General features: G+C 46.3%; 1 protein-coding gene across 5 annotated transcripts in view; it reads right to left on the reverse strand.

Annotated features, from left to right (window-relative positions):
• Positions 1-3,726: 3,726 nt before the first annotated feature.
• The window catches only part of IFFO1 (intermediate filament family orphan 1), a 39,591-nt gene continuing 25,051 nt past the window's right edge, over positions 3,727-18,266 (reverse strand). For 2 of the 5 annotated variants that reach the window (XM_075612681.1, XM_075612682.1), the window contains exons 8-9: positions 5,154-5,284; positions 3,727-4,387 (exon numbers count right to left, since the gene is read on the reverse strand). In XM_075612681.1, coding sequence (XP_075468796.1) covers positions 4,297-4,387; positions 5,154-5,284 — 222 coding nt within the window. In that variant the 3' untranslated portion in view covers positions 3,727-4,296. Of the gene's footprint in view, positions 4,388-5,151; positions 5,285-12,251; positions 12,517-18,266 lie in introns of those variants that run through there. The other 3 variants (XR_012803619.1, XR_012803621.1, XR_012803620.1) reach the window with 3 other exon arrangements.

Consider the following 18,266-nt stretch of genomic DNA (forward strand, 5'->3'; position numbering starts at 1 on the left):
ATGCTGCCGATGCTGCTTCTGATGGTGAGATATAGCTGCATGCAGCTCCTGGTGTCCTGTGCTCTCTGCTAAAATGCACTGAAGGAACCATCCAGACTGGCATGAGCCTTCAGCAGAACAATTAAAGACTGTCAAACAGGACACACTAAACACTGGGAATCTCAGTGCTAGTAAATACACAGGGTTAAGGAAATAACAAGGTATTTGTATGACAAATCTCAACTGTCAACCCAAATGAAATATAACATTCTTCTGTGTACTGGAAATATCTGATCTATATAAAGTCAGCAATATATCAGATTGTAAAATGCCGTGGTCACAGTACTAATACAACCTCAGTGGTGCTGTGCTTGACTGCAGGAGAGAGCAGTTATTTGAGCAAAGGACACTATAATAATGGTACTAATTTTACAAACATGGTGTATTCATGCAGAATATAAAGGGTGAGACTAAAAACACATCACAGTCACCCGCACACTCAGTCACCCTCACAGTCACCCGCACCCTCAGTCACCCGCACCCTCACAGTCACCCGCACCCTCACAGTCACCCGCACACTCACAGTCACCCGCGCACTCACAGTCACCCGCGCACTCAGTCACCCGCACACTCAGTCACCCGCACACTCAGTCACCCGCGCACTCAGTCACCCACGCACTCACAGTCACCCGCGCACTCTCAGTCACCCGCGCACACTCAGTCACCCGCACACACGAGGAATTCGCACTTAGTGCAAATAGCTAATACAGGGGATGTGTGCCGAGCACGCGCATTCTAAGTCAAATTTATTTGCGTTTTGTCAATGAAATTGTATTTTGATTTTTAATTAAAACATCACCAACACAAATGCAATTTCTGTGACAAAAGTCAAAGAAGTTTCACTTACTATGCGCGTGCACAGCACACACAGCTTCTTTTTTATAATAAAAGCCTAAACGCCAGTCTGGGCAATTCCTGCAATGTTCTCACCTGAGCAAGTGGAGCGTTGGTTTCAGTCCCATTAGTGAGTCCTATTGGGTTACAGGCTCCGGGACCAAACTGTATATGATCTCGTGCATATAAAGGGAGATTGGGGACTTGGGTCTCTCCCCCTGTTTTCTTTTGTTCAAATGAATACTCTCCTCCATCATTGGCAAGGAAAAAGCAACAATTATCAGATCGGGTTCAACCCCCCAAAAATATAAAGGGAGTACTTTTACACATTATTCAGCATTTCACTCCCTGGGACAAATGTTTCCGCAGATGATTTGTAATGAAACCGTTCGATGAGACCCCTTGCACAATTACACACCTTATAGCACCTGAAGCATAAAGGTTCCTTTGTCAGATGTGTAGTGATAACACGTTCTGGGTGTCTAACCCCCTTTGTCACGTGTGATTGTTTAATAGAGCCCCAAAACGTGCTGTCGCTACATCTGCCAAATAAGCTCATTATGCTCATGCCCAGGACATACTTGAAAACGAGAGGTAACTCTCAATGTATTACTTCCTGGTAAAACATGTTATAAATAAATAAAATAAGCTGCAATAGGATGTGTTATTGTGCCCCGGGTCTCATCAAACATTGTCTTTTTGCGTAGTATGAAGGACCCAGTCTGCACCACCAGTGACGCCGGTACCTGCTTTCATCCCTAGGGGAAACCCCTCACACCTCCACATTTGAGAGAATTTGTAATGAAGAAACAATGTCAGTTTTTGCTGCTCTGTGGGTTTGAATCACTAGACCGTTACATGATATACCCTTATTGGGATGTGATCTGCCCATTACAATGTGATGTGATCCCATCCTTAGGGTGTGAAATCCTTCAATAGGATGCGATCTGCTCATTAGGATGTGATAACCTTGTTAGGATGTCACCTAACATACATACAGGACCCCTATAAGCTCATATTGAACCCCCAAAGAACTATGCAACTAATTTTGACAGATTTATTATAAATCATTCTTCCTGGTAATGCACAGGTTATTAAGAATTTATATTAGTGTTAGGACCCTTGAGACGTGGTCTGCCTTGGCGGGGCTCAAGGGCTTACAACACTTTGGCCAAAGAGTTAAACTTAAAGACCATTTTATTCAAAAGATATCTATCTATCTATCTATCTATCTATCTATCTATATATATATATATATATATATATATATATATATTTAGGCACTGTACTGTGTATTAGTGTCATAGGATGTAGCACTGAGCTCTGTCTGTGTTTCATGTTCTGTCTCTGGTTTTAAATAGTATGTCACCTGCCTATTAGAATGTGATGAGATTCTCTCATTAAGACGTGATCCTGTTAGGATGTGAAGTCCTTCAATAGGATGCGACCTGCTCATTAGTATGTTATACTTTTGTTAGGCTATGACCTGCCCATTAGAATGGGATACTCTTGTATAGAGGTGATCCCGTTAGGACGTGAAATTCTTCAATAGGATGTGGTTTGCTCATTAGGAGGTGATAACCTCATTAGGCTGTGATGTGATCCCCTCGTTAACACATGATGCCTTCGTTAAGACGTGATCCCGTTAGGACGGGAATCCTTCAATAGCATATGACCTGCTTATTAGGATGTGATAACCTCGTTAGGGTGTAACCTGCTTGTTAGGATGAGATCGGGTTAGCACATGATCCTTTCTCTGCTCATACCTAAATGGCTGATATCTGTTTATTATTTTTATTTTCCCCCCCTTATTTATGGTTTCTTTATCTTCTTTGCTTATACCAGGAGTTAAAGAGCAGGACGCACACGCAGAGTATATAGATCTGTATTTATATGGGGAGATGTTTATATACACACACGTGTAAAGATCCATGTTAGGTATGTATTAGTCATACATACATAAATACATACATAAAGTTACCAGATGTAGGTCCAGTAAAAGGGACCCTCTATGTGGACCGAAACGTCGGTTGCGGTGCCCTGTATTTTCAATACAAACCTTTGGATTATACAAGAACTGTGTGCTGTCTCCTTTCTACTGGACTTACATCTGAACCTACAAGAGACCCCTGTCTCTTGTAATATACAATTGCCACGCTCAGTAGCTCTCTTGTTGACATAAATATATATTCATGATGGGGTGGGTGTGGGAGTTTGAGCTAGCTGGGAATGTGTGGTAATCAATGTCTGACTGGTAGCAGTTGTTTGGAGGCTGTGGCACCTCCCCCCAGAGCTCACTCCTCCTTCACCTTTTTAACTTGGGAGGTCTTTTCATTTGCTGCAGGAACAGGACCTATGATGGTTCTTCCCCTCTCACAGAGGTAAAAGGAAGGTTTCACAGTGTAGTGTAGGACCTGCATTATCTTGGTTATACCTTGACGTTGGTATGCAGGCTTCTAACGCTTTGGCCAAAGGGTTTAACTAAATAACCAAGTATTTAATATTATTATTGAAGTATTTTACGTTATACTTTTCACCATATATGTTTTGTCAATGGGATGTAGCATTGGGCACCCCTGTCTCTTGTTGTACACCACTGCCACGCTCAGTAGCTCTCTGGTTGACATAAATATATATTCATGATGTGGTGGGTGAGGGAGTTTGAGCTAGCTGGGAATGTGTGTGTGTGGAAATACATCTAGTAACTTTTGGTATCTTATGCATATCGGATAAGCAACAGGATCTTATGGAATTTTTGGTAGTGCTGTTACAATATTGACTATATATACACACAAACACATATAAGAATATACACACACACAAGAATATACACAGACACACACAGTGTATATATCTGTTTTCATATTTATATAGAGATGTTTATCTACACGCACGTGTATAAAGATCTGTATTTATATACACACTATAAATCCATTGTACATATGTGTGTGTGTGTGTGTATATATATATATATATGGAGAGAGAGAGACATATACACACACACACACATACCGACATACACACTGTATATAGATTCATATTTATACATAGATGTATTCATATTTACACACAGAGTTTTTTGTTCCAGGATAAAAACACAGAAAAAAATATTCTTGATTAAACCCCAATAATACACCCAGCATTAAGGGACCCCAAAGTATAGAGGCAATTTCACAGCACCCAGCTTATATATGAGGTTTAACCCTAAAACCCACAGCAGAGCACCCCAATATATAACAGAAAATATTTCTCCTACTGTATACATGAAGACAGCGCATCGCACCACAAAATATATCCAGCATATATATCCAGCATCTGAGACAGCCTTGCAACCCAAAATATATCAGCTATGCGCTGCACTGTTTCCAAAGGGGGGAGGATGTGTAGGGGAGTGACGGGTATCGGGGATACATCCTGCCCCCCTCATCTGGCTGAGCTGTCAGAGGATGGGGGGTCCCGATCGGAATCCTCAGGTTCCTCGTTACAGGCAGAGTCGCTGCTGGGGGGAGGTGACCTGAGGAGAGAAGCGGAATCACAGGTAAATAAAGTCAGCGGCAGAGCCTGGGTCAGTCTGAGATTGGCTGGTTGGTTCATCACCTCTGTTCTTATAGGTTAATCAGTCCCTCACCTCTGTTCTGATTGGTTAATCAGTCCCTCACCTCTGTTTTGATTGGTTCATCAGTCCCTCACCTCTGTTCTGATTGGTTCATCAGTCCCTCACCTCTGTTCTTATTGGTTCATCAGTCCCTCACCTCTGTTCTGATTGGTTCATCAGTCCCTCACCTCTGTTCTGATTGGTTCATCAGTCCCTCACCTCTGTTCTTATTGGTTCATCAGTCCCTCACCTCTGTTCTTATTGGTTCATCAGTCCCTCACCTCTGTTCTGATTGGTTCATCAGTCCCTCACCTCTGTTCTGATTGGTTCATCAGTCCCTCACCTCTGTTCTTATTGGTTCATCAGTCCCTCACCTCTGTTCTTATTGGTTCATCAGTCCCTCACCTCTGTTCTTATTGGTTCATCAGTCCCTCACCTCTGTTCTGATTGGTTCATCAGTCCCTCACCTCTGTTCTTATTGGTTCATCAGTCCCTCACCTCTGTTCTTATTGGTTAATCAGTCCCTCACCTCTGTTCTTATTGGTTAATCAGTCCCCCACCTCTGTTCTTTTTGGTTCATCAGTCCCTCACTTCTGTTCTGATTGATCGGTTGATTAGTCCCTCACCTCTCTTCTGATAAGTGGGTCAGTCTCTCACCTCTCATCTTAGTGGGTCGGTCCCTCACCTGTCCTCTGATTGGTTGATCAGTCTCCTGCACGTCTCCATCTGCACATCCAGCCCCCGCTTCATGCTGCACATCTCCATATACTCGTGCAGGTGACGGGTCATATCGTTCTTTGCTGTAGCCAGTTCCAGCTGCGCGGAGGGAGAAGCCACCGCTCAGTATCTCTGTGTAACCTCATATACATACATATATATATATATGTACACCCACCCTCTGTATATAAGCATAAATCTATAACCTCTGGGAGTACTCTCTCACATGATAGAGATGATATATATATATATATCATCATCTACAGCCCTTGTTGACCCATTGCTGGATGAAGGTCTCCCAAATGATCTTTAAGGTACTGCTGCAGGCCTCTCTTTTCCATGGTGCATTTTCATTTCTTCACCCCTGTGATGATGTCACAGACTTTTATTTGCTTCCGGTGCCATTCATTTATTTTAGTCTCTCTGGATAATACCCAGAATACATCTCTCTACTTCTTTGAGTTGTCTGAAGCTGCTGATTTATCTTTGCCGTTAAGGTCTGTGACGAAAGAGGCAGTCAGGTCACTTCACAATAAAGGTCACGGCCGTCTGCCGCCTCTGGCCGTCAATAGGACTATCCTTTTGTAAAGATTGGGGGTTCTGTCTCCCTTTTATCGCTACGTTATTGTGATAGGTTACCACTGTATGTACTGTATATGTTGAGTGCACTAACTTTGTCGGGGCCATTGTTGTATTCCGGGAAGTCAGTCGCCCCCGGAGAGGGGACTTGCGCTTCCTAGCCGGAGCATTGTCCTACACCGGCAGCTCGGCGCCAAGCTCTTCGGGGACTCTGGACTCTGCCCAGCTATGTGCAGCACTAGCTTTGTTGGTGCTCCCCTGAATGGGCGGTACAGTTTGAACTGTGACTCTTCCCAGTCTGTGATTGGCCAATCGCGGCTGCCCATCTTCCAGATTGGTCCAATAATTAAACTGATGCTGCTTATTGGCACTTACCCGGTGACCGTTTTATGAATGGGAACCCGGGAAACTATAACCAGGCTAGACTTGCTTGACTTGGGTGATTCTCTTTGGAACCTCTCGATGGGGAATCGGACCCTTGTAGACTGTATTAAGGTAACACACCAGCTGTTGGGGGTCGTCACCAAAGCCCTGTTTTGCTTTGGAGACCTAGTATGTACCTTGGATCCCTGAAAGTATGCCGTCTTCACGCATTTTGTGACATGTTTGTTAGTGCTACCACAGTGGGATCGCTAGGCTCAGTGCTTGGAATACTTGTGGGTTTCCCAACACTGATGTCTTGACTTTAGACCTTGGTACACAAGGGCATTTTGTCACCAATTTTGTATTGATATACACGGGCATTTTGAACCAGTGTGGTATTGACTGAAGCCACGATGGCTTGGCGCTATATAGGCTGGACAGAGGCTGGTGACCCTGTGCCAAGACGATGGCCTACCCTATGAAGGGCAGTCCTAGGCGGACCCCCTGAAGGAATTGCAGAGGCAAGACACCAAGCTGCCAGGGGATACAGCAGACCAGGGTGCAGTTGGCCCTCAGGTTTCTGGGGAGTGGGTTACTACTCCACTGGCCCACATCTTCCTGGATTGAGGAGCGGGACGATATTATTGTGGTGGGGGTCATAGATGGACTCCCCACTGATGTTTAGCTGCGCAATGATTTGGGGTGGATGGTGTGTGATTACGACGCACCACTTGCTAGAAGCTAAACCCGAACAGCATTTTACGAATGTTCACCTTTATGTTTGAAACCCTTATTCCCATCATGTCTCATATTATTTTGTTGTGTCTATTACGGCTGTGAAGAGCTATGGACATGGATGGCGCTAAACAAATATACTAATATACTAATATACTAATATACTACATACACACGTGCACGCTTTTATTGTTCCATCGTCTTGTTTGGGTGAGGGGCTTTGCTTCTTCGCAATCAAAAGTTGCTGCTTCACCTTTAACTTTTTTTAATCTTCACTAGTCTTCCTCACCATATTGCAGTGACATGTTTTACACAGCCTCAGCTGTAAGCTTGCGGATCTCCTTGCACAGCCTCAGCTGTAAGCTTGCGGATCACCTTGCACAGCCTCGGCTGTAAGCTTGCGGATCACCTTGCACAGCCTCGGCTGTAAGCTTGCGGATCACCTTGCACAGCCTCGGCTGTAAGCTTGCGGATCTCCTTGCACAGCCGAGGCTGTAAGCTTGCGGATCTCCCTGCACAGCCTCGGCTGTAAGCTTGCGGATCTCCTTGCACAGCCTCGGCTGTAAGCTTGCGGATCACCTTGCACAGCCTCGGCTGTAAGCTTGCGGATCTCCCTGCACAGCCTCGGCTGTAAGCTTGCGGATCACCTTGCACAGCCTCGGCTGTAAGCTTGCGGATCTCCCTGCACAGCCTCGGCTGTAAGCTTGCGGATCTCCTTGCACAGCCTCGGCTGTAAGCTTGCGGATCTCCCTGCACAGCCTCGGCTGTAAGCTTGCGGATCTCCCTGCACAGCCTCGGCTGTAAGCTTGCGGATCACCCTGCACAGCCTCGGCTGTAAGCTTGCGGATCTTCCTGCACAGCCTCGGCTGTAAGCTTGCGGATCTCCCTGCACAGCCTCGGCTGTAAGCTTGCGGATCTCCCTGCACAGCCTCGGCTGTAAGCTTGCGGATCACCTTGCACAGCCTCGGCTGTAAGCTTGCGGATCACCTTGCACAGCCTCGGCTGTAAGCTTGCGGATCTCCTTGCACAGCCTCGGCTGTAAGCTTGCGGATCACCTTGCACAGCCTCGGTTGTAAGCTTGCGGATCTCCCTGCACAGCCTCGGCTGTAAGCTTGCGGATCTCCCTGCACAGCCTCGGCTGTAAGCTTGCGGATCACCCTGCACAGCCTCGGCTGTAAGCTTGCGGATCTCCCTGCACAGCCTCAGCTGTAAGCTTGCGGATCACCTTGCACAGCCTCAGCTGTAAGCTTGCGGATCTCCTTGCACAGCCTCAGCTGTAAGCTTGCGGATCACCTTGCACAGCCTCAGCTGTAAGCTTGCGGATCTCCTTGCACAGCCTCAGCTGTAAGCTTGCGGATCTCCTTGCACAGCCTCAGCTGTAAGCTTGCGGATCACCTTGCACAGCCTCAGCTGTAAGCTTGCGGATCTCCTTGCACAGCCTCAGCTGTAAGCTTGCGGATCTCCTTGCACAGCCTCAGCTGTAAGCTTGCGGATCTCCTTGCACAGCCTCAGCTGTAAGCTTGCGGATCTCCTTGCACAGCCTCAGCTGTAAGCTTGCGGATCTCCTTGCACAGCCTCAGCTGTAAGCTTGCGGATCACCTTGCACAGCCTCAGCTGTAAGCTTGCGGATCACCTTGCACAGCCTCAGCTGTAAGCTTGCGGATCACCTTGCACAGCCTCAGCTGTAAGCTTGCGGATCACCTTGCACAGCCTCAGCCGTAAGCTTGCGTATCACCTTGCACAGCCTCAGCTGTAAGCTTGCGTATCTCCAGCCTCAGCTGTAAGCTTGCGGATCACCTTGCACAGCTTCAGCTGTAAGCTTGCGTATCTCCAGCCTCAGCTGTAAGCTTGCGGATCACCTTGCACAGCCTCAGCTGTAAGCTTGCGGATCACCTTGCACAGCCTCAGCTGTAAGCTTGCGAATCTCCTTGCACAACATCAGCTCTAAGCTTGCAGATCTCCTTGCACAGCCTCAGCTGTAAGCTTGCGGATCACCTTGCACAGCCTCAGCTGTAAGCTTGCGGATCTCCTTGCACAGCCTCAGCTGTAAGCTTGCGGATCACCTTGCATAGCCTCAGCTGTAAGCTTGCGGATCACCTTGCACAGCCTCAGCTGTAAGCTTGCGGATCTCCTTGCACAGCCTCAGCTGTAAGCTTGCGGATCACCTTGCACAGCCTCAGCTGTAAGCTTGCGGATCTCCTTGCACAGCCTCAGCTGTAAGCTTGCGGATCTCCTGCCTCAGCTGTAAGCTTGCGGATCTCCTTGCACAGCCTCAGCTGTAAGCTTGCGAATCTCCTTGCACAGCCTCAGCTGTAAGCTTGCGGATCACCTTGCACAGCCTCAGCTGTAAGCTTGCGGATCACCTTGCACAGCCTCAGCTGTAAGCTTGCGGATCACCTTGCACAGCCTCAGCTGTAAGCTTGCGGATCACCTTGCACAGCCTCAGCTGTAAGCTTGCGGATCACCTTGCACAGCCTCAGCTGTAAGCTTGCGGATCACCTTGCACAGCCTCAGCTGTAAGCTTGCGAATCTCCTTGCACAACATCAGCTCTAAGCTTGCGGATCTCCTTGCACAGCCTCAGCTGTAAGCTTGCGGATCACCTTGCACAGCCTCAGCTGTAAGCTTGCGGATCTCCTTGCACAGTCTCAGCTGTAAGCTTGCGGATCACCTTGCACAGCCTCAGCTGTAAGCTTGCGGATCACCTTGCACAGCCTCAGCTGTAAGCTTGCGGATCTCCTTGCACAGCCTCAGCTGTAAGCTTGCGGATCACCTTGCACAGCCTCAGCTGTAAGCTTGCGGATCACCTTGCACAGCCCCAGCTGTAAGCTTGCGAATCTCCTTGCACAACATCAGCTCTAAGCTTGCAGATCTCCTTGCACAGCCTCAGCTGTAAGCTTGCGGATCACCTTGCACAGCCTCAGCTGTAAGCTTGCGGATCACCTTGCACAGCCTCAGCTGTAAGCTTGCGGATCTCCTTGCACAGCCTCAGCTGTAAGCTTGCGGATCACCTTGCACAGCCTCACCTGTAAGCTTGCGGATCACCTTGCACAGCCTCAGCTGTAAGCTTGCGGATCTCCTTGCACAGCCTCAGCTGTAAGCTTGCGGATCTCCTTGCACAGCCTCAGCTTTAAGCTTGCGTATCTCCTGCCTCAGCTGTAAGCTTGCGGATCTCCTTGCACAGCCTCAGCTGTAAGCTTGCGGATCTCCTTGCACAGCCTCAGCTGTAAGCTTGCGGATCTCCAGCCTCAGCTGTAAGCTTGCGGATCTCCTTGCACAGCCTCAGCTGTAAGCTTGCGTATCTCCAGCCTCAGCTGTAAGCTTGCGGATCTCCTTGCACTGCTCTGGGTATTACATTGTTGTTCTTGCATCTTGAGATTGCTCAATTTCCTGCTGTTTCCTTAGTAACTGCTTTGTCTCCTCTGTGTTTTGTTAGCGATTCCTCCAGCTTTCTCTGCACTTTCAGCTGCAAAATTCATACATAGAATTAAAATGGACATGAAGAGGAATCAAGAATGAAATTGATTAACCCGACTATCAAGAAATATGTGATGAAAGACTGCACCATCATTAACCGCTTCATCACAAGAAGGGATCATTGATTGATTGGTTTGCTGCAAATCACATCGTACATGCAAAGAAGGGATTAAAACGGAAACAAAAAAACAATCAACCTCAAGAATAACAGCAAGTAATTTCAAATAGAGACAAACAATCCCTTCAGCTTATCCTAGGTGAGTGGGGGTCGTTTAACAAGCAATTATGAAAAACCTATGAAGATTGTAGTTTAAAGCAAAACAAAATAAAGGAAGAATCGCTAACAAAAAAAACAGTACGAGACAATATCAGGTACGACCAAGGCGTTTGCACACAGCTTTAACCCCATACCTCCATTAGGCTTTTTCCTTTGCTCCACTTAGCAATCATATACAGGCTATCAGCCATAAAGTGTTTATACCTTGAGTCGCCAGACGGTTTTTCTTGGACGACAAAGGAGTTGCAGAGGAAACGGTAAGAAATGAAGCAATCCGAAGAGAGAAGAACAAAAATGAAATATACCGAGCTGTGCAAGACGATCTGCAAGCGCATAACTGAAGATAGAAGACAATGTAACTGGGATATGGGGAAGAAGACCATCGAAGACAACAAAAGTTTGAAGAAGACGAAGCGGAGACTTATGATCGGGAAGAAGCAAATCATTGCACTTAGGACGATGGATCAACAATGGAAAAAAAAAAAGACTATTTTGTTCTTTTATTGCACTTATTATAAAGAGAGAAGTTGTACAAGAACACAGATAACACCGGGCATAATCAAGCACACGAAAAGCGAGAAGAAACCACCAACAATGTACTGTGTGCCTTTCCAGAAGAAGCAGCAAAAGCAAAAACAACTATGAAAAATGGGAAAGGCCCCAGGGAAGATGGAATTACAAGGAGAGAAAATCCTTGCAAAACTCATTACATACGGTACTGCTTCAAGGACAGGAACATTCCAGATCAATGGCACAAGGCCATAGTTATCCTTATCCACGAGAAAGGAGACAAAGAAGATCTCAAAAACGACAGACGTATCAGCCTACTTCCAAGCACCTACCAGATTTTTATGACGATACTAATTGTCTGCAACTAACCCAGGAGTTGCCAGCCTAGAGGACAGGTGGGGCTCTACAGTGGAGACAGTGTGATGGATTGGATAAAATGCCTATTTCTTCATCTGTAATACTTTGCTATGATTCCTTACTCAAAATGGCTACCGCAGCTACCCCTCCCTTCAAGTAAGGAAGATGGCACGAGGAATTCCCCTCAAATGCTGATGTGTCCAAAAAACCTGCAATAACAGGACCATAAACTGCAACAACAAGACCATACAAGGAAAAGACCCAACAAGAACCAATGAGATACTGACATGTGTATTTACACACAACCTTTAGACCTGAAAGAGCTCCTTTTGCATACAATCCCCCACTGCAGCCCCTATATATGAACGTGGTCTGTAGGAATAAAGTCAGACATTATCATACTGAACGTGTGTCAGCGTGATCTTTTCTCAGTGCACGCATTACCTACGTAGGAAAATAATCTGGACGGGGACAGATACTCTACAGACGATTGTTCTGATCCAAATCAACAGCACAATGGACCACATACAAGTCGTACAAGAAGTGATTTCCTGATGTAATAGACACGCTCTACCACTCAGTTCAGGATTCAATGATTATGAAAAAGCATTTCATTGTGTCTATACGTCAGCCATTTTAAAGTGAAGAAGAAGACGCATATATTGATATTACAAGGAACATTTACAAGAATGCCACATCAACCAAACATTACGTAAAACACACAAGCAGGATGCCACCAAAACATTTCACAGCAACAATTGAATTATTACCTACATATCTGAAGCTTGAACAATTCTGCAAGACCAGCACTCTTGTGGGATGTGTGATTGACGGTGTTTATTGACAGTGGTTAACTTTTTCATCCAAGCCTCATGACAAGATGAAATGACCATTGTTGGACAAAGCTGGCACTCGACTAGATTCCAAGGGATATCAAAAGACCAGGACGATAATCTAAAGTAAGATGGGAGGAGGAAAGCAGAGAATCTGGAAGATAGTTGGCGAGGCCTTCATCCAGTAGTGGACCAACAAGGGCTAAAGATGATCAAGAATGGAGAATTACTGCATGCCTGGTCGCCTAAAATTCCCCCCCCCTGGCGCCAGCGCTGTGTGCAGTGAAGACTGACCTGTCAATCACTGCTGCGCTCCCCAGTGACATCAAAGCTGGACCTGGTGCCTGGCAGCGGCGGTAATTGACAGGTCAAGTCACCAGTGCTCAGTGAGGAGAGGGGTGGGATCCTCATAGGAAAGCAGGCAGAGGCTGCGAGAGGGCTGGAGGCGGAGCTAGTCAGAGGGGGCAGAGCTAGTTGGAGCCCACGCATACTCTGACTGCCCCTGCTCTCAATGTACACCGTGGCAGGGGGAGGGGACGAGAGTGTGTGTGTCTGTGTGAGAGTGTGCATCTTTCTGTGTGTGCGTCTTTCTGTGTGTGCGTCTTTCTGTGTGAGAGTGTGCATCTTTCTGTGTGTGCGTCTTTCTGTGTGAGAGTGTGCGTCTTTCTGTGTGTGAGTCTTTCTGTGTGTGAGTCTTTCTGTGTGAGCGTGTCTTTCTGTGTGAGCGTGTCTTTCTGTGTGAGCGTGTCTGTCTGTGTGAGCGTGTCTGTCTTTGTGAGAGTGTGCGTCTTTCTGTGTGAGCGTGTCTGTCTGTGTGAGCGTGTCTTTCTGTGTGAGCGTGTGAGTCTTTCTGTGTGTGCGTCTGTCTGTGTGAGCGTGTCTGTCTGTGTGAGCGTGTCTGTCTGTGTGAGCGTGTCTGTCTGTGTGAGCGTGTCTGTCTGTGTGAGCGTGTCTGTCTGTGTGAGAGTGTGCGTCTTTCTGTGTGAGCGTGTCTGTCTGTGTGAGCGTGTCTTTCTGTGTGAGCGTGTCTTTCTGTGTGAGCGTGTCTTTCTGTGTGAGCGTGTCTGTCTGTGTGAGCGTGTCTTTCTGTATGAGCGTGTCTTTCTGTATGAGCGTGTCTGTCTGTGTGAGCGTGTCTTTCTGTGTGAGCGTGTCTTTCTGTGTGAGAGTGTGCGTCTTTCTGTGTGAGAGTGTGCATCTTTCTGTGTGTGCGTCTTTCTGTGTGAGAGTGTGCGTCTTTCTGTGTGAGCGTGTCTTTCTGTGTGAGAGTGTGCATCTTTCTGTGTGTGCGTCTTTCTGTGTGTGCGTCTGTGTGTGCGTCTTTCTGTGTGAGAGTGTGTGTCTTTCTGTGTGAGCGTGTCTTTCTGTGTGAGCGTGTCTTTCTGTGTGAGCGTGTCTTTATGTGTGTGCGTCTTTCTGTGTGGGCGTCTTTCTGTGTGAGCGTCTTTCTGTGTGTGCGTGTCTTTCTGTGTGAGCGTGTCTCTGTGTGAGCGTGTCTTTCTGTGTGAGCGTCTTTCTGTGTGTGCCTCTTTCTGTGTGAGCCTCTTTCTGTGTGAGCGTGTCTTTATGTGTGTGCGTCTTTCTGTGTGTGCGTCTTTCTGTGTGTGCGTCTTTCTGTGTGTGCGTCTTTCTGTGTGAGCGTGTCTTTCTGTGTGTGCGTCTTTCTGTGTGAGCGTGTCTTTATGTGTGTGCGTCTTTCTGTGTGTGCGTCTTTCTGTGTGTGCGTCTTTCTGTGTGTGCGTCTTTCTGTGTGAGCGTGTCTTTATGTGTGTGCGTCTTTCTGTGTGTGCGTCTTTCTGTGTGTGCGTCTTTCTGTGTGAGCGTGTCTTTATGTGTGTGCGTCTTTCTGTGTGTGCGTCTTTCTGTGTGTGCGTCTTTCTGTGTGAGCGTGTCTTTCTGTGTGAGCGTGTCTTTCTGTGTGAGCGTGTCTTTCTGTGTGAGCGTGTCTTTCTGTGTGAGAGTGTGTCTGTGTGAGAGTTTGTGTCTTTCTGTGTGAGAATGTGTGTGTGTGGAGAGTAGTGTGTGTGTGTGTGTGTGTGTGTGTGAGAAAAGCACTGTGCCTGTGTGGAGAGCAGTGTGTGTCTGTATATTCAGAGCAGTCTGTCTATCTATGTGTCTCTCTGTATGTCTGCAGAGCAATGTATGTGTCTACGTGTGTGTGTGTGTGTAGATTACTGTGTATCTGTGTGTGCAGAGAGCTATGTGTACTTGTGCATGCACACACTGCCCCTCCCCCTCACCTAACAAAATTGAGACTGGCTCCTATGCATTTTAAGTTTCTGTCCACCCCTAGTGATGATTATATAGATATTATCTCTCCCTCTTAACCTAATATATATTTATATTTATTTAGTGAACACTACAGCTGTTGACCGTTGCACTCCCTGCAGGGACCGTTGTCAAGATACATTGAGGAGAACTGGTATAAATGCCAATACCAATTAGAAGCAGCAGAACAGGCCCAAAGCAAAACACTGATCCCCATGGAAACAAGCAAGCACCCGAGGGTAAAGCTTGCCCCCTAGTGGCAATAACCTGGTAACGGAAGAAGAGATTCCAGTGTTAACAAGGACCACAGGTGAAAGAAAAGAAACATAAAGAAAACATCATTGCAATTACATATTGAATCATTAATATTAATATGTAGAAATATCTCAAGCCCGAGTAATATATATTGTAAAACCCCGTTACCAGTATTTAGAAACGTGTAGAGTTGAAATATAGTCATGCTAAATAATGGCAAAGGCACAAAATATACATAATCCTAATATAGCACAATAAACAGAACTCCATAGAACCATCCACAGTCACAGCTTGGACACTAAAGCCCTATACAATAAGGGGGAAATTCAATAACGCTGACGCTAATAGGTTTTTTTGAGGGAAACAGCCAGAGCGGCAGCATGGGACTTGAATGAATTTCCCCCTTAGACTTTTACCTACACTTGGATTGCAGTTATCACCTTTTGCATCACAAATATCACCTCTTGGATTACACCTATCACCTCTTGGATTACACCTATCACCTCTTGGATAACACCTATCACCTCTTGGATAACACCTATCACCTCTTGGATAACACCTATCACCTCTTGGATTACACCTATCACCTCTTGGATTAAACCTATCACCTCTTGGATAACACATATCGTCTCTTGGATTACACATATCGCCTCTTGGATTACACATATCACCTCTTGGATAACACCTATCACCTCTTGGATAACACCTATCACCTCTTGGATTACACCTATCACCTCTTGGATTAAACCTATCGCCTCTTGGATAACACATATCGCCTCTTGGATTACACATATCGCCTCTTGGATTACACATATCGCCTCTTGGATAACACCTATCACCTCTTGGATTACACCTATCACCTCTTGGATTACACCTATCACCTCTTGGATAACACATATCGCCTCTTGGATTACACATATCGCCTCTTGGATTACACCTATCGCCTCTTGGATAACACCTATCGCCTCTTGGATTACACCTATCACCTCTTGGATTACACCTATCACCTCTTGGATAACACCTATCACCTCTTGGATTACACCTATCACCTCTTGGATTACACCTATCACCTCTTGGATAGCACATATCACCTCTTGGATTGCACATATCACCTCTTGGATTGCACATATCACCTCTTGGATTGCACATATCACCTCTTGGATTGCACTTATCACCTCTTGGATTGCACCTATCACCTCTTGGATTGCACATATCACCTCTTGGATAACACATATCGCCTCTTGGATAACACATATCGCCTCTTGGATTGCACATATCACCTCTTGGATAACACATATCGCCTCTTGGATTAAATATATCACCTCTTGGATTTGTGGTTTCTCCATTCCTGCTGTAATTCCAATGAGCTCCAATGGAGACTCGGTGGACTAGTGTCAAATCTGGCAATGTAGGAGAGATCCTTTCATCTCCACCAGGGACTAAGCCACCTTTTCTTATGAACCCTAGTATGCATAGGTATCATTTTATTTATATAAGGCCAACCATGTACGCAGCACTTTACAATGTTACAATGGGAATAAGTGCATGGGAATATGTGGGGACACTTACCGACACATTAAGACAGAGGTGGCTAACTCCAGTCCTCAAGGGCCACCAGCAGGTCAGGTTTTCAGGATATCCCAAGACTTTGCCGACTATTTCAAGTGAAAGGGGGAAGCTATCTGCAAAGAAATTCCCCCTGTCCCTTCCGCATCCCTGACTGAGCCACCTGTGCTGAAGCAGGGATATCCTGAAAACCTGACCTGTTGGTGGCCATTGAGGATTGGAGTTGGCCACCCCTGCATTAGGAGCAAAGAGTGCAGTATTAGAAGTGCCTCTGGAGTTCGTAGCAGAGGCAGAACACGTTTAATTAGGGGCTTCTTTTAAGAGGTCAATTTTCAGCTGGGCTTTGAATGTGGAAAGTGAAGGCGCTTGATGAATATTGAGTGGAAGAGCATTTCATGGGTAGGGAGAGGTTAGTGAGAAAGGTTTAAGATGGGAGAGGGCTGTAGAGATAAAAAGGTGCAAAGACGAGACAACCTTGGGACAAACTTGGGAAGTTTAGACGTTAAAGTGAGACAGGGCAATAGTTAGAAGGGACGGATAGGGTCTAGGTTGTTATTCTTAAGAATAGGTCTAACAATAGCTTGTTTTAAAAAGAGATGGGAAAGTATCAGAACACAGAGATAAGTTAAAGATGTTAGTGGGGATGGGGACCACGGTAGAAGTCAGAGGTTTCAGGAGATGGGAGGGAGTGGGCTCGAGGCTGCACGTGGTGGAGGTTGAGGAGAGCAGTAGGAGAGATACTTCTTCCTCTGTAACTGGAGAGGAGACAAAGGCAGATGGAGGAAGATTAGGAAGGAGGGATGCGGAAGGGACAGGGGGAATTTCTTTGCAGATAGCTTCCCCCTTTCACTTGAAATAGTCGGCAAAGTCTTGGGGTGTAATGGAAAGAGTGGATTAGGGTGTAGTGGGAGGTCAAAGAAGGGTGTTAAAGAAAAAGAAGAGGTTGAATTTATGTCTGCTTATAAGACAGGTGAAGTAACCCTGTTTGACAAAAAAAGAAAAGAAAAAAGCAGAGTTCAGAACAGGACAGAATACATTCATAGTGAAGGAAATTAGCCAGAGTTTGACTTCCTCCATAGGCGTTCAGTGGAATGAGTACAAGAGAGCGCAGGAAACGTGTCTGTGTATTTAGCCAGGGTTCTGGGATGGAGTCCTGTGTGTCGGCATACAGGGGGAGCATACTGGTCAAGTGAGGAGGCAAGGGCAGTCTTGTAAGCAAGACTGTCTGGATCACTGGTGGGTGGTAGTGATGAAAACTTTGATGGTAGGCTAGATTCCAAGGCCTGGAGGTCAATGGCATGCAGGTTGCAAGTATAGCAGGAAGAGGCTGGAGGTGGAGCGCGAGGAGTGTGAGAGAGAGAAAAGGTGATGAGGTTATAGTCAGTGAGTGGGAAAGGAGAGATTGAGAAATCGGATACGCAACGGTTTTTAGTGAAGACGAATTCAAGGAAGTGGCCGTCCTTGTCGGGGCTGGAAGCAGTCTGTGGGAGGAGACCAAAGGAGGAAGTGAGAGAGAGGAAGCAAGATGCCGGAGACTGAGATGGGTCATCAATATGACAGTTAAAGTCTCCTAAGAGGAGAGAGTGGGGGAGTCAGAAGAGAGGAAGATTCCAAAGAAGAAGAACCAAGATGCAAAGTCGGAAAAGAAATGGGAGTGTGATAATGTAGTTAGGTGGCTTGTAGATGACAGCAATATGTACAGACACTAGAGAGAAAAGGCAAATCGTATGGGCCTCAAAATGAGAATGTCAGGGAAGAAGATGTAGTTAGGGGCGAAGAGAGAAGAATTCCCACTCCACCTCATAGTCCCAAGGGGCGAGATGTGTGTGAGAAGGAAAGACCGCCAAATGATAGAGCTGCCAG

Source organism: Ascaphus truei, chromosome 8 (assembly GCF_040206685.1).
Source record: "Ascaphus truei isolate aAscTru1 chromosome 8, aAscTru1.hap1, whole genome shotgun sequence".
In the NCBI taxonomy this organism is placed as follows: Eukaryota; Metazoa; Chordata; class Amphibia; order Anura; family Ascaphidae; genus Ascaphus; species Ascaphus truei.